General features: G+C 40.9%; 1 protein-coding gene across 1 annotated transcript in view; it reads right to left on the bottom strand.

The window, feature by feature from the left end:
- thoc2 (THO complex 2) overlaps positions 1–17,426 on the bottom strand; it is a 173,035-nt gene that overhangs the window by 84,003 nt on the left and 71,606 nt on the right. Inside the window, exons 11-16 of the mRNA XM_072270839.1 lie at positions 14,976–15,148; positions 13,722–13,917; positions 13,286–13,327; positions 11,128–11,258; positions 10,937–11,038; positions 4,556–4,640 (exon numbers count right to left, since the gene is read on the bottom strand). Coding sequence (XP_072126940.1) covers positions 4,556–4,640; positions 10,937–11,038; positions 11,128–11,258; positions 13,286–13,327; positions 13,722–13,917; positions 14,976–15,148 — 729 coding nt within the window. The remainder of the gene's footprint in view (positions 1–4,555; positions 4,641–10,936; positions 11,039–11,127; positions 11,259–13,285; positions 13,328–13,721; positions 13,918–14,975; positions 15,149–17,426) is intronic.

The raw sequence follows: 17,426 nt of genomic DNA, 5'->3' as shown, positions 1-17,426 counted from the left end.
AGTTCAGTGATGATCTAGACAGCACCCTGGAAGTTGCCTTAGCAGGTCCAGTACACAGAAAGATTGACTCACTCACAGCCATAACGTACAATCCAGCTAAGGCATGTTTTGGCCCAATGGAGTGGAGAAGCCAGCCCGAGTTTCCGCGACAACCAAATAGGAGGGAAACAGAGATTCATCACTTGAGAGGCAAATTAAAGGCACTCAACAAGAGGTTTAAAACCAGCTCACCGGCTGAAAAAGAAGGTATCAAGTACTTAACCAGAATGCTGTGGGAAAAGTTGTGTGAACTCCAGAGGGTGGAACATCTACAACAGCAAAGAAGGAAGAAAGAGAAAAGGCAAGCGCAGTTTGTGAGAGATCCATTCAGCTTCACCCTTCTCGGCCAACAAAAATCTGGTGTACTATCCAGCTCGAAGCCAGAGGTAGAGAAGTTCCTGCAGGAGGCACACAGCGACCCACAGAGGGGTCGGGGACTAGGAACCAATCGGGCTGTGTGTAGATCAGAAAAACCATCAGTGAGCTGAATGTGAAGGAGCCTACATGGCAGGAAATCCAGAACATCATCCGGAAAGCTAAAGCATCAGCTGCCCCAGGCCCAAGCGGCATACCTTATAAGGTGTATAAGAAATGCCCAAAACTTCTTCGGAGGCTGTGGAAGGTCATGAGAAAGATCTGGGCCAAAGGTACTATTCCATCAAGTTGGAAATTGGCAGAGGGATGCTTTATTCCAAAGGAAGAGGTTTCTTCCACAATTGCCCAGTTTAGGACAATTTCTCCCCTGGATGTGGAATGTAAGGTTTTCTTTTTTGTGCTCGCAAGAAGGCTGACTTCTTACATAACGCAAAACTGCTAAATCAACACATCCATCCAGAAAGGCAGTATTCCAGGCTTTTCGGGGTACCTGGAACACACCTTAATGATTAGCCATTTGATCCGTGAGGCCAAGCAGAAAAAAGGCGACCTAACAGTTGTCTGGTTAGACCTCGCGAATGCCTACAGGGATATTCCACATGACCTCATCCTAGAAGGACTCGGCCACTACTATATCCCAGTGACTATTCAAGACATAATCACCAGCTACCTAGGAGGATTCAAACTCAGATTTACATCAGCCCATTTCACAACTAGTTGGCAGGACCTCCAGAAGGGGATTCCTACTGGGTGCACCATCTCCCCCATCCTATTTATTATGGGAATGAACCTCCTATTATCAGCAGCAGAAGATGTAACCTGCGGCTTGACGCTGGAGTCCGGTATTGTTCAACTGGCTCTACGAGGGTTCACAGACGACATCACTATAACAACTGTGTCACATGTCCGAGCAAGATGGGTATATTGGAAACCCTGGGTAATGTAGCCAGTTGGGCGAGGATGTCCTTCAAGGCCAAGAAGTCCAGGTGTATGGTGATCAGAAAGGGCAAAGTTACTAGCAAGTTTAGCTCCCAGGTTCAGGGTGAGGTCATCCCTTCCATCAAGATAACCCGATAAAATGCTTGGGGAAGTGGTTTAATGTGTCACTGACAGATGGGGCCAATGTCACCAATGCTGTGAAGCAGACAGACGAATGGCAGAGGAAGATCGATAAATCCAGACTTCCCGGTAAATTCAAGAGCTGGCTGTACCAATATGGCATTCTGCCCAGGCTTCTCTGGCTCTTCGCACTTTATGAGTTCCCCATGACTGCCGTAGAGGGCATCAAGAGGAAAACCAATAAGCACCTGCGGAGATGGTTGGGAGTTCCCCCAAGCTCTTCTTCAGTGGGCCTCGACATTCATTCTGGGCAACTGTAGCTTCCCCTGTCATCTGTTGTGGAGGAATTCAAGGTGGCAAAATGCAGAGCCTTATTAAGCTTGAGAGATTCCAATGACGTCTTGGTAAAGCAAGCAGGCGTTACAACCAGATCTGGGCGCAAGTAGGCAGCCAACGCAGCTGTGGAGGAGGCAGTGTGTTCTCTGAAGTTGCCAGATATCATCGGCAACCTCTGCGTCGGGCGGCAAGACCTCGGCTCAGTTCACTTCCAGCAGTGGGGAAACGCAAGCATAAGGAACAGGCGGGACATGGTACAGGCAGAAGTATGGATCTGTGAGGAAGAGAAGCGGATGTCAAAGGCAGTGGAACAAGGATCCCAAGGTGCCTGGACAAAATGGGATCTGCCTAAGCGCAAGATCTCATGGGCAGAGTTATGGAGACTGGAGCCCTTCCGTATTTCCTTCCTCTTGCGATCCGTGTATGACACCCTTCCTTCACCATTACATCTGTACACATGGGGAATGAGAGAGGGCCCGAACTGTAAGCTCTGTGGTCAAAAGGGGTCACTGGCACATATACTGTCCCCGTATAAAACAGCTCTAACTCAAGGACGGTATAGGTGGCGCCATGATAAGGTGTTTCTGGCTCTTGCTGACACACTAGAGCAGGAGAGATGCAAGAAGAGGATGGCTGGCACAGATTTGAGGAAGGCCATCACCTTCATCAAAGAGGGAGCCAAGCCTTCTGTAACCAAACAACCAAAGCCCAATCAGCTGCTAACGGCCATGTCCTGGGAAATGAGGGTCGATGTGGGAAGGAGGTTGCAGTTCCCGGATGTGGCGCACACGACCCTACGCCCGGACATTGTACTGTGGTCAACTGAAGACAAGAAAATAATTCTGGTTGAGCTGACTGTGCCAAGGGAGGAGAGATGGGAAGAGGCCACGAGAGAAAGGCCTTGAAGTACCAGCCCTTAGTGCAGGAGTGTAAAGACAAGGGATGGCAGGCATGGTTGTTCCCTGTGGAGATCGGCTGCAGAGATTTCCCAGCCAAATCAGCATGGCGGTTGTTGTCAGATCTGGGCCTGGATGAAAGAAGCAAAAAACAAGCAGCTCGTAGGATGGGGGAAGAGGCAGAACAAGTCTCTTGTTGGATTTGGAGTAGGTGAGAGAAGGGGAGCTGGAAGGCAGGAGCAGATGGGCAGTGATTTGGCCACCAACTGGAGAGTGTCGTGGTTAAGGGTTGAAACACTCTGTGAAGGTTGGGAACCGCCTCATGACATCTGCTCCTGGCTGAACGCTACGGTTACCTTATAAGGTAACTGGAGAATGCACCCTAACAGGTGTATGTAACAAGATACTTGAATAAACCATTACAGCTTAACTTCCGCAATTGGATTTAAATATATTTTGCCTCAAGTGTTAAAGCACCACCTCCTAGCCAAATGCTGAAACTTTACATTTTGTTTTATGAATACACAAATCTTTTTATTCTTATCAATATCTGATAGCCAGGCCAAATTTTGAAAAGTATATTACAATTAAGATTCAAAAGGAATCTATCAATAAATGAAATCCTTATTATTGCCTTTCTTCAAGTTAAATGGGCTTCAGCTTCTTACCCTCGATCATCAGGAAGTCACCTCTACTTCCTGAGGAGACTGAGGTCCTTTGGAGTATGCAGGCCTCTCTTTCATATGTTCTGTCAGTCCGTTGTTGCCAGTACAATCTCCTATGCAGTTGTGTCCATCAACATGGTTGATGTCAACAGGCTCAATAAACTGATTAGGAGGGCTGGCTATTTTAAGAGTCAAACTGGACTCACCGTAGGCTGAGGTAGAACAAAGGACCCTGCAGAAAATCGTGGCAATACTGGACAATGTTTCTCTCCCCCTGCATGTCACATTGACTAAACAGAGGAGCACCTTTTGTAACGGACTCAGCCAACTACGCTGCTCCAAAGAGTGCTATATGGTAGCATTCTTATGCTCAGCCAGTAAGCTCTATAAATGAGTCAACCTATAGGTGGGGAAGTGATGAGCCCCTCCTGTTAGACTGTTTGTGGAAATTTGTCTTCTATTCTTTCTACTTGTCTTCTAATATTTGTATATCTGTGCACTTGCAATGCTACTATGACACTGTAATTTCCTTTGGGATCAATAAAGTATCTATCTTTTTCTGAACAGTCTAGAACCCAAACCTGAAACATCATATAAAACAGGGATAATAAACCCAGAGCAGCTATTGAAGGTTAAACAGCTGTCAGCACTTCTTTTGCCAAGGCACAAACCTCACTCTTCATTTAATTCACTTCTGACAGAATCTGGTTTAGAAATGCATATAAGAATTAAATGAGAATAATTATATATTTGAATATGAAAATATCTGGTGCCCAAAGTGCAAACCAGTGAACCGAATATAACACTGATCAGCTCTTAACTGTGAAGTTTCAAACTAAATTCTTAATTATCAGGAATTTTAAGCAACTAGTAACAGTACTGTTAAGTAAACAAACATTACCATTAAGGAAAACAACCTACTTCAATCATTGAACCATCTGAGGTCAAATACATGTCAGATAAATCTCATCCCACAATGCTCGAACTTTACAAACTTTCCAAATTTTCGCAACTGAGAGAGGGTTCTTTTACCCACATGGGTGAAGTCAAGATACAGATTTAGGCCTCAAATGAAAATTAATGGTATTATGCATTAAAACACACAATATTATCAGGCAATCTAACATTTTAATTTCCAGCTGGGACACAATCTCCACAAATATGAAGTTGAGGATTAATACGTACATAATCAAAAAGGATCGTTGGATTACTGTGACTCAACTTGCCAATTTGTCTTCCAGAAGGCTTTACATTTTCCTTAGTTAGGCGCCTGAATAAAACAATGAAAAGTGAATATATTTACAGTTACATATTATATGTACAAATTGAATACCTAGACTTGAAATACATTTCTAGAACCACTTCTTCCCTTCTGTCATCAGATTTCTTAATGGTTCAGAACCCATGCCCAAAGCATTTGAATTAAGTTTTAAGACTATCTATCAGAGTATCCAGTGTACACTGCAAATCAAATCACGTGGGGGGGGAGAAAAGGGATACACATTAACAAAGGCATTACTCTCTCATAATTCATGAGAAAGCTGTTATCAAACTATCTTGCAGGCATGAAAAAGTGATACACTATCAATGCATACAATTAAATGAAGAAACCACCAACAAAAAAAAATATAAACTCTACAATACTCACCCTGGGTTGTTAGATATGATGTCTCATGATACCAATATACAGTGGATTCCAATTAACTGGGGCACATCAGGACCAGTATATTTTGCCTCAATTAAGCAGTTGCCCCCAATTTAGCTGAAGTTTCATGGCAATAGTTAAAAAGGTATAAGAAAGACAAACTACTATTTAACTGAGTAACAAATTATTTATTTAAATGAAATACAAAACAAATTAGAACACTACCAATAAAAATTACTGGTGGTTTGTTCATTGTATCCGACGATGACAGGAAACCTTTGCAGGAGAGTTTTAAAAACAATTGCACTGGGACAGCTCCAATCTCTTGACCAGTGGTATGAGTAGACATCACATCTGAAGTCCTCTCTGGTTGCAGTGGATAACTATGACTTCTTCTGCACCTTGTCATTCTCTTTTCTTCTGCACCTTGTCATCCTCTTCACTCTCCATGGAGCATTGCAGAACTACCTTCCTGGTCACTGGATCTCACTCGCCCAGCATCCGAAGCTGACTTTGCATGCCACGGCAGTATGTCCCTATCTACCAGAATACATGACCCGCCGGCTACTCTCACCAAGTTTCGCCCACCTATTGAAGCCATGTGGCCACGGTCACATGCAAACAGCTACTTGGAGCCACAGGTGAGAGCTGAGTATCCAGTGGGAACCAAAAGTAACATTCAAGATCATTGTTGATACCTTTAAATTCTTCGTAGTTCCTCAATTGCTGAAGTTGTGAAATCATTTCATTTTCACTCCCAGCTGTTTCCAGCATCTCCAAACCTCAAAGCTCGAAACCACAGTGAGTAAAGCAGTTCTGAATTGTCTTACTGCTTATTTCTCACCAGCTATCAGTGACAAAGATCACCGATTTTTTAAACACAAGCACATGCAATTGATGTTATTTAAAACCTGTTTGTTCTAAGTACGGTCTAGCCACAGTTTCCTGGCCCTATTAAGCAGTGTAGTATCCCAAATAAATGAAGGGAATCCTGGCAATTTTCTCAATTTGTTTTTGTTCTTTAAGAATTGCCCCACATAAGTGGCTGCCTAGATTAACCAATGGCCCAATTAACCAGAATCCACTCTAAAAATATTATTTGAAAGATTTTCTTGCCATACAGGTTTGTTTGACTTCAGTAACTTCCCCACTTCTAGACGTGAAGTTCTAAAATCTTGCACCTATCCTAAGGTTTTTAATAGTGAAAAAGATGGCAAAACTCTTAAAAATTAGCCACTATATCTCTACTAAAAATACAACTAATACTCCGTGATAAATTAGCTTTTCTGAATCTGTTGACCTTTCAAAAGGATTGCCAAGAGGCAAGGAAAAGTGACACAAATAGGTATTATTGGTGAAATTATCAAGCATAAGATCTTGACGCAAAAATGTTTCTGAGAGTAATCAAAACTAGGTTTGCTTTTAAAGGCTTTCACCCTGACAATCCAAGCTGCTGTCCAGGCTGAAATGAAAACAGGCAATGCTGCAATCACTCAGCAAGTGAAACAACATCTGTGGAAAGAGAAAGAGTTGATGGTTCATTTCCAAAGCCCTGTGTTAAAACTGTGGGGAAAAAAAGAAAATAAAGAGTAGAACTACAGATGAAAATTCAAGTTCCAAAATACAACAGCAAATATTGGAGATGCAATCTAAAATCAGAAAAAATATCTTGAAACATCTAACTGATCAGCAAACATTAGAACAAGAAGCAGAAATGATGTTCAATTTGATAATCTTTTCTCAAACGAAATGAAGCCTTTCAGATACAGAAGCAAGTAGGGAAACAGCTGGAGAAACTTGGGAAGATGAGCAAGGGATGCCTATGACAGGCTTGAAAACAGGAGAGATGAAATGACATAAGTTTGATGTCAAAGGTAACAAAAGAGATGTCAACACAGAATGGTAATCATAAATTAACAAAGAATTTGCAAGAAATACCATACATCTTGAACGAAATTTCTGAAAATTCTCAGTTGAAATTGTTGTACTTAACCAAGGAATTGTAATGAGCCTCATCAAAACTTAAAATTAAAAGTGCAAGAACAGAAAAGTTAAATTAAGATGGAATATTAACATTACAGGAAGCTCAGGAACATGCTTGCAGCCACCCAATCAAAACTGTGATAAAGTGAAAAGCAGGAGAATTTAAGTAATTCTTGTCTTCTCCTGATTGGGAAGACCAGTTATTTAAATTTTCCTATCATTCACTTTTTCTTTTGTTTCTCCTCCACTATTTCATATTCCAAATTCCTGCAGAACTTGGGTGTCACTGCAGGATTTACTGCAGCCCTTTAGGTAAATTATTCCTTCAGTGCTTTGTATTTAGTGACAATGAATAAAAAGGAATTGTACTTGATTTCCATGTCAATCTGCAGTCAAAAACAATAGTTTGTCTTCCTCTGAGCAAACATGAGGACAGCACTGACTCTTGCTTTGAAGCTGCGCCACACTGCCTCTGGTACTCCAGCGCAGCAGCTCCAACGCCTTTCTCCTGGGCCACTGCAAACAAGCGACATCATGGCCTGAAGTCCAGTCTTCGCCACAACCAAAGCCACACTGTGCCCCCAGCTGTCAACCATCATAAGAAAAGTGACTAAGATGATCACATGCTGTTAGACAGCACACCTTCTTTGCACACCAACTGACACCTCTCTGACTCAGGCAGCAGCACGATCCGCACCAAGCCCAGCTCCACCGCCAAGCAACAACCCGCAGATGGGGTAGACCTGTTGCACTCCAAGTTCTCAATGTCCAGCAGGGCCTTGCAATCATAAAAAAATGTTTACAAGAGACACCACCACCTCTGGATTGCCCTGCAGAAACTGCTGCACCCAAGCACACCACTATGTTACCAGAACAAATAATTTTATATGTTAGGTGGATAGTTTTCCAGTGAGAGACGATATGAATTTAAATGATCAATGATTTCAAAAAAATCTTCCCAACTCTAGGACAACTCTCACTTAGCAGTACCAGAGCTTCAAACACATGTCAAAACTAGTTACGTTTTCACTATAAAGCAGAATGTTACATACTTTATGATCATTACTGGATCTACTCAAGAACTCAAGATTCTGGTTTGTTATAATAGCATTTCCTGCACACAAGCGTAAGGAGAACGAAGTAATTTTAACTCCAGATCTGAAGCAGCATAAAAAAAATCCACAAAATATACAAAATGCATAAGATAGCTTACATACAGATTGATTCTATGCTCATAAAGTGACACTAGGTAGTGTATAAGGCGGCTGCCGGAAAATAGTAAAGCAGTGGTGGAGTTGGAGGGTGCAGGTGTTGATGCACTTTACTGCTGAGGAAAAGTATCTCTTTTTGAGTCTGCTGGTCCTGGTGTGGATACTACAAAGCCACTTCCCTGATGGAAGGGGGACAAACAATCCATGAGCAGGGTGTGTGGGATCCTTCATAGTGTTACTAGCCCTTTTCTGGCAATTTTCTGTACAGTCGGCTCTCCTTAACCGCGGGCGATTGGTTCCGGGAACGCCCCTCCCCCTCCCCCGAGGATACCAAAAAACGTGGGTGCTCAAGTCCCTTATATAAAATGGCGTATTATTTGCATATAACCTACGCACATCCTACCATATACTTTAAATCATCTCTAGATTACTTATAATACCTAATACAATGTAAATGCTATGTAAATAGTTGTTATATTGTATTGTTTCGGGAATAATGACAAGAAAAAAAAGTCTGTACATCTTCAGTACAGACGCAACCATCATAGCTCTTCTGGGAACGCTGATGCCACCTCGGCATCAGCCGATGCTGATTCTCCCGTGATCTTTAAGTTCTTGAGGCTGTAGCACTTTACATAGCCAGCCAGCCATCCCTTACTAGCCTTAAACTCCTTCCTCTTGCTCATAACACAAGTAGCAAACGAACGAGACGCGAGACGAACAACACTCAACTTTAATTATCTCTAGATTACAGTACTTGTAATACCTAATACAATGGAAATGCTACATAAATAGTTGTTACACCGTACTGTTCAGGGAATAAGGACACTTTGGAGGAGGTTCAATAATACTATGGAGGTTGAGGACTGAGGATCAAAGATCTAAGATTCCTACTTTCTCGACGAGAGATAGCACTTTACGCTCCCTCTTAGCCTTTGAGGAATTGTTTTGACCGCTTAATTGCTTTTCAGGAGCCATTTTTTCACAGAAACAAAGTAGCGACTGAACAAAACACGAGGCGAACAATGCTCAAACGACGAATGCTGGAGAGAGAACTTCCGGGTTTTCCCAATCCGCGGTTGGTTGAATCCGCGCATGCGGAACCTGTGAATAAGGAGGGCCGACTGTATATATGTCTTTCGGGGGGGGGGGGGAGGCTGGTGCCAGTGATGCATTGGTCAGTTTTGACTATCCATGGTAAAGGCTTCCTGTCCGCCGCAGAGCAGTTTCCATTCCAAGCAGTGATGCAGCTTGTTAGGATGCCCTCCACTGTGCATCTGCAGTATGACAAGTACAGATGTGCAAAGTCCAGCTCTCTTCAGCTTCCTCAGAAGGTATTTGGTGAACTTTCACAGCTGTGTTGGATGTGTTTTGGAACTATAAGAGGTTGTGTGTGATGTGCACTCCCAGCGGTTTGAAACTGCTTGCAGTTTTCACTACAGTGCTGCCAATGTAAAGGAGGGTGTCAGTGGTGCAAGTCTTGAAGTTGATAACCATCTTCTGTTTGTAGATATTCAGGAAAAGGTTATTTGCCTGGTATCAGGACTCTGCTCTTCCACTACTACCCCCTGTAGACCATCCTATTATTCCCTCATCAATGGCAATATGGAATGTTAAAATTCAACAAGATGGTTTAAAGATCATTTGGGGGGGGGGTCTGTCAATGAGTCCATATGGATAGAACTTGGAAACAAAAAGGGGATGATCACTTTAGTGAAGCTTCGGTATAAGCCTACCAATAGTCAGCGGGAACTTGAGAAGCAAGTGTTGAGAAACTGCTCATTGTTGTAAGAATAATAGTGTTATATTACTGGGAGATTTTAATTTCCCCAGTATTGACTGGGCTCCCGAAGTGTTATGGGCTTTGACTGCATGGAATTCATGAAATGTGTCAAGAAACTTTTCTGATTTAGTTGAGGGCCTCAGTCGAGAGGGTACAATCCTAGACCTCTTCTTTGGGAAGGAAGCAGGATAGGTAACTGGAGTGGCAGTCATGGAGAACTTTAAATCTAGGGACGATAATTCAGTAAGTTTTAAAAAGGTGATGGAAAAGAACCAGACAGTTCTACAGGTTAAGGTACTGAACTTTGGGGAAATTAAGCAAGATCTAGCAGAAGCCAATTGGGTGAACCTGTCAGAAAAAAAGACTAAAAAGCAAGCTGGGAGGATTTTAAAAGTGTGATATCAAGATTCCAAGAGCAGTACAGGAGAAACTGGGATGAGATGGGTGCACACCATGGTTGTCTTGGACTCAGTGGGCTAAACAGGCTGATTCTGTGCTGAATTAACTTTATGATTCTATACAATACCTCAGACTATCTGAGGTAGATTACGTCTCTTGTGCTCTGGACTTACTGACCTTGGTAAAAGTTCTTCCAAAAGATTAACAGGATCAAAGAAACTTGAGGTTTTTGTTTTTTTAAAAGTCCGTACAAACGCCATACATGCAATGAAAAGCCTGAATATTTAAATAAGTTTGAATGGTACTGGCATATAGCGATGCAGCTCATTCCCTATTTTCTGGTAGTTAGCATGTTAAATAAAAATACAACAATGATGAACTTGCAAAGCATTGTAATAATTAATTGACTTGAAAATAATAATGAGATTCTCAACAGGTTGAACTCATTAATTTTCCTCATTACTAATACAGAAAATAATTAGAAAATTGTGGACTGGGTTATGTTCCAGCAGATTTATTATTTAATATTAAAAATGGAAACTTACTTCATAATGTACTTAGCTCTATCAATTGTCTGAGCTTTGACTTTAACCAGCAGAGGATGGCTATTGTAGGTGTCATTTTTCCACTGTCCATACAAACGATACCTGTAACCAATACGTTTAGGTATTAAGCAACCAGTACTTCAGTGCATGAAAAGGAATAATTACATACAAACACTGTTCCAAATATTCACCTATATTGGTAAGGGAATGTTTTCAACATTCCCCAAAGCTCTTCTGACATGCATGCGTTGGAGTCCATTAGAGTAAGGGAAGGTAACAACACCTGGTCTGCAATACTGAGAAAACAGCTCACAAGGGACTCCTAGAGAGTTGAAGACAAATATAAAGTTAAGTCTCAAAATTTAATTGGTTAGACAGAATATTTAGATTGCACATTTGAGCATCTACTCATCCCGCATCCAACCTGCCAAACAATGATTTCAATAGTAAAGCTGCTTCATTAAATATTTTAAGCTGTGATGTGAACATGTTCAAAGACACCTTGCAAATTTAAATCTGAAAATTTTAGTGTTGCAGCCATTAGAGAGGTTAAAAAATGGATTTCAAATTAAAAGCCTGATTTTTTAAAAATAAACTGATAAGTTGATGAGAAACGGTTCACTCCTCCAAGGCCAATGAGAAGTTGTAACTTGGTAACAAAAGCATTCACTTCATTCTAAATTAAGATGTAATAGTATTACTTTTTGAAAATTATCACGAATTATGGGCAGAGATACAAAAAAAAGTCAAGATAAAAAAATATTGATGACAACTTTGTCCAATGCAAATAGTGTTTCCAATTCAAAATATATGGTCCAATCTACACTGCCAGCTGAAATGGAATATTCTTTCAGAATATTACAAAGGTTGTCAAGGCAAGTCATGCTCAAATTGCAGTTTAATTGCTGTCATTTGTTATTACTGAAATGACCAATTTGCACCTCGAAATTACACAAAGAAAATTAGCAAACAAATCCTTGGTGGTGACAGAAAATGTCATTGTGTGTGTTTGTGGCATTAATTTAAACAGGCCAATGCCAATTTGAAAATAACAAAGCACTATTTCTTACAAATATTGTTACTATTTTGGTCTAATTCTAACACTTTAATAACAGCATTAAATTTGCTAAGCAGCTCTGGAAAAAAATCATTTGTTTTACTAACTAGATCAGAATTCCATTAAAACTATGATTAAACAGTAAATTTTTACTGCATTTTATCTGCACTAGCACTTCCAGTTCAACGGTGAAGAATGTTACTCTGCTAAAAATGTTTCCACTGGATGGGTATTAATTTGCCTTCTAGAGCAAGTTGCAAACTATCCCATCAGTTTGTCAAATGAAAAGCAAAACCATTGCAGATGTTGGAAATAGAAATAGAAAATGGTGAAGATACTCAGGTTAAGTAACTTTAATGGAGAAAGAAAAACACATCCAATGAAAGGTCCAGTCAACGCTTCAGGCCGAGAAGCGTCGACTGCACCTCTTCCTACGGATGCTGCTTGGCCTGCTGCGTTCACCAGCAACTTTGATGTGTGTTGTTTGAACTTCCAGCATCTGCAGAATTCCTGTTGTTTCCAATGAAAGGTCCTTGATTTTAAATGTTAGCTCTATTTCTCTGCCTCAAATACTACCAGACCTGCTAAGTATCTCAGCTGGATCTGTGAAGTATCACATGCATTTCCTATTTTATTACTGCTGAGTTAATATGTTATTGCACAAGCTGAACAAAAAAAAATCAAATATAAACCAATTTCTCTCTGAGAATACACTCTGGGCACTCAATAGGCAGTATCTGCAGAAATAAAAACATGAATGATAAAGAGAAATCAACATGAAACATTGAAACTGTTTCTCTCACCAAAAAGTTAACTGATCTGCTGAGTTTTCTGTGTTTGTTTACTTCCTGACAACTTGCTGCTCTGCTCCAAATCAATGGAGTTCAATTGAAGATCCCCACATTTTTCACATTAGACTCTTTATGTCAAGTTTAGACTGGGGCACTCAGAAGGTTTGGGGTGGCGGGGAGCAGCTTAAAAAACAAAGCTGGATATGAAGCCTGAAGGTTTGCTCAAGTCTTTGAGTGGCGCTTGTTTTGGCCTGCCCTTGACCTAACTGCATTCCAGGAGATCCAGGTGGCTCATAGGGGCTTACCAATCAAATCCAAGAGGCAATATTCCAACAGATTTTTCCTTCTAGATAAGCCAAGGTTAACTCCAAGATATTTGATTACCCAAAGCGCAAGTGTGGGTGGGCAGCCACATTAAACACAATCTAGAAGACCAATATAATCCATAAAGCAGAGGAAAATACCCAGTAACCTCAATTCCACTATGCTTTGGGAACTTACCATTCGCTCCTTGTCATCCAGTTTACCTCCATCTGATGAATGCTGTGAATACAAGTCAAGATCATAACTAAACCAAGACTCCAAAGAAAAAGTTCTCTTCAGTTTCAATAGTAACAACAATTCAATCTTTAAAAGGTCAAGTTTTGAATGCTGATAGTATTAATAATTCCAAAAAATTATTTTGCATAGATTTTGTCAATAGTGCAGATATACATCCTAGGGAGTGGAAACAGAGAGCAGAGGAGGGTAAACATCCAAGGAAAGAGATGAGAGGGAACAACACAAAAGCAGAATAGGCCAAGGATTTAAAAACCATAAGCTGAACTGTTTGAACACAATCAATTTGACAGAACAATATAAAAGGTAGTTCTGTACATGTAAATAACTTTAATGCAAATACGAATGTCCATCACTAAGAAAATTTGGTCACACAAACCTCTTTCATAAATGCTTTTCCTATGCGAACCACCTTAGCAAATAAGATAGGGTCATGCCAAAGATGTGGACCAAGGTAGCAAAGCATACTGAAAACCTCTTTTCTCAAATCTTCATACGTTTCGACTGGTTTTGGAGCCCTTTCATTCCTAAGCAAACGAATTACTGTTCCCTTGGCTCCCTTTGGTACACCAACTCTGCAAATAAAATTTGAAGAACGTAGACAAATATATGTCAAGCTGATCACAAAAGGTGAGAACAGATTAAAAACTGATGACATTAACAAAGCCTACAAGGAAGGAAATCTTCTGAATTTCTGTGAATACCAGACTGCTGTTGCTGTCAATCAAACAGTTGTGAACATAATCAGTGAGTAAAAATACTTAACTTTGTATGCCATAAGAATTCTGGTTAGAGCAGGATCCAAGAATTAGTTTCATAAAAATTTGTTTAAAATAGCAAAATGAAAGTTAAAGAAATGGACTAGAACAATAGTGTTAATTTTTCTCACTTTTTGCAGAAGAATACATCAGCACAAACCTGTGTGGGTGCCATAAATGTCTACAATTCCAAGCAGATATCAGCTGCGTGACCCTGCTGAGCATTTCTCATACTCCCAGTTTCATAAGCCCACTCAATACTTCCTGACGCTCTGTTGAGCCATATTTTCCTGCTACATCCCAGTCACCCTAATAAGTACGAACACAATTTTGTTTTGAAATCCAACTACCTCTGATTCTTTCATCCTCACAGGCATAAGTTACTGGTCATTACCACTTACAAGTTATTTTTTTCTGCTCATATCTCCCCTTTATTACTTGTCTAAAACTTTTAAATTTAAATCACTTAGTATTTGTAGCATCAGCTCATGCAAACAGCCCTTTTTGTCCACTGTACCTCAACATATTGTGACTAATATACCTATCCAACTTCTCTCAAGCTCCCTTTCAACCTGATTTTTGTTTGCTAAATTCCCTCATATCTGGAGCAATTCTGATAAATCGCTGCATTCTAGCCTCAACCAGGTTATGCAAGCCCGTACTTCCTTCTAAACAACAACTTTACAGCACTTATAAAAACACTGCAAAGCAACAAAATGCGACACAAGTGATCAACCTAGATGAAGGGTCTTAGTCCAAAATAGTGACTCTTCATTTCCCTCCATAGACGCTACCTGACCTGCTAAATTCCTCCAGCATTTTGTGTGTGACACTCCAGAGCAACTTATTCAATGTGAATCATTAAATTCACTTACCTTCTGTATAAAGGTTCTGCAATGACGTGAATCAATTGACAGAGGGCAAGTGCTATTGGCTTATGTGAGGTGGCATAGAAAGGAGGTAGCTGATCCATGATACACTGTGCATGATACCAATCACCAATCTTCAAGACAGCTTCTAATAATCCAAGCTTCTGGTTGTCAGGAGGCTGTATAAATTAAAAAATCAAGGCATGCAAGCTAATCAATCCATAATTATTTGTCCAATTTTGTTCCAAAAATGAGAAAATGATAATAAAACTAGTGTGGACATTTAAGCAGGCTCTCAAGTGGAGATCCAGAAGTATAATTTTTGTCAAAATCTTTATTAATACTCAGGATCACAACTTTCAAACTGGGCAGACTCACTACATAACTAAGTACTGATGCAGATAGTGCCAGAGTGAGCAAATACTAATAGTTCACGCTTTACTTCATGAAATTCCTCTTCAATTATCACATATAAGGCAGCTAATAACTGTCCAATGTAGAAGGCAAGCAAAAATGAAACAATGCTCTTGTTGATATCATCAACAAAACACACGATTAAAAGCAACAACCGTTATCTTGGTGCTATTAATTGACCAATACTTAATTTCATAACATGAAAGAGTGGGCTGCCTCACGACTGCCCTCTGACCCTCAACACAGGTGCCCCTCAGGTCTGTGTCCTAAACTCTCTCCTTCACTCTCTGTATGCCCATGACTGTGTCGCCACCCACAGCTCTAATCTAATAATTAAATTTGCCGACGACACTACACTGATCGGCCTAATCTCAAATAATAATGAGGAAACCTACAGAGAAGAAGTCATCACCCTGACATAGTGGTGTTAAGAAAACAACCTCTCCCTCAATTCACAAAAACAATGGAGCTGGTTGTGGACTACAGGAGGAATGGAGACATGCTAACCCCTATTGACATCAATGGATCTGGGGTTGAGAGGTTAAACAGCTTTAAGTTTCTCAGCATAAACATCACCAAGGATCTCACGTGGTCTGTACACACCGGCTGTGTGGTGAAACAACACCAACTCTTTCACCTCAGATGGTTGAAGAAGTTTGGTATGGGTCCCCAAATCTTAAGAACTTTCTATAGAGGCACAATTGAGAGCATTCTGACTGGCTGCATCACTGCCTGGTATGGGAACTGTACTTCCCTCAATTGCAGGACTCTGCAGAGAGTGGAGCGGACAGCCCAGCGCATTTGTACATGTGAACTTCCCACTATTCAAGACATTTACAAAGACAAGTGTGTAATAAGGCCCGAAGGATTATTGAGGACCCGAGACACCCCAAACATAATCTGTTCCAGCTGCCACCATCCGGGAGACGGTACCGCAGCATAAAAGCCAGGACCAACAGGCTCTGAGACAGCTTCTTCCACCAGGCCATCAGACTGATTAATTTATGCTGACACAACTGTATTTCTATGTTATATTGACTGTCCTGTTGTACATACTATTTATTATAAATTACCATAAATTGCACATTTAGACAGAGACATAATGTAAAGATTTTTACTCCTCATGTACATGAAGGATGTAAGTAATAAAATCAATTCAATTCAATTCATTCATTGGCTATCAAAGATGTTACACAATAAATTCATTTACTCTTGTATGCCAGAATGAAGTACTGGGCTAATTAAATAATCTTTTGTTTAACTGTCTTAAGTTTATTTGATACAGTCTTGAGTCAATATTCATATGTGTATAAGACAATAAGAGGCATAGTGTGGACAGTCAGACCCCTCCACCCGCCCCCCCCCCCACCAAAAGGAAGAAATGGCTTATACGAGGGGCATAATTTTAAGGTCACTGGAATATAGGGAATGTCAGAGGCAGGTTTTTTTCTTAAACACACTGAGTGTTGGGTGCATGCTACACACTGTCAGGAGTGTTGGTAGAGGCAGATAAATTAGGGACATTTAAGAAACCCTTAGATAGGTATATGAATGAAAGAAAAATGGGGGGGGGGGCGAAACGGGCTATGTGGGAGGGAAGCATTAAGATTAATCTAAGAGTAGGTTAACTCCGCATGGACGGTCCCAAGCCGAGCTGCAAAAGGAGGAGGGTTGCGCATGGGGCAGGTAACCTCATTCCACAAAAGCCCAGAGCTACAGAAACACCAACAGTAACTCCAAAAACCTCATTCCCGGGGGAGAAAGGATCTTTGAAGATAGGCTACACCTGGGGACAAGGTGAAAGACTGGCCAGGACAGAGAACTCTGGTGAGCTGCTGTCAGCAGCCATGGCCCCAGTAGGGGTGATGGGTTCAGGTGAATAAGGAGTAGGTTAAAACATCTGCACAATATCATGGGCTGAAGAACTTGTAGGTTTTGTACTATGGTTCACACACTAGGCAAAAGACATCCTGAAAAGTAAATGCTGAAGTTGAAAAATGCTTTCATCCCTACCCTTTTACTTCGGAATGACAAGCCAATTAC

This window comes from Mobula birostris, chromosome 10, assembly GCF_030028105.1.
Source record: "Mobula birostris isolate sMobBir1 chromosome 10, sMobBir1.hap1, whole genome shotgun sequence".
Classification (NCBI taxonomy): Eukaryota; Metazoa; Chordata; class Chondrichthyes; order Myliobatiformes; family Myliobatidae; genus Mobula; species Mobula birostris.
Note: the sequence above shows the minus strand (reverse complement) of the source record. Positions and strands in the feature narration are given on the sequence as shown.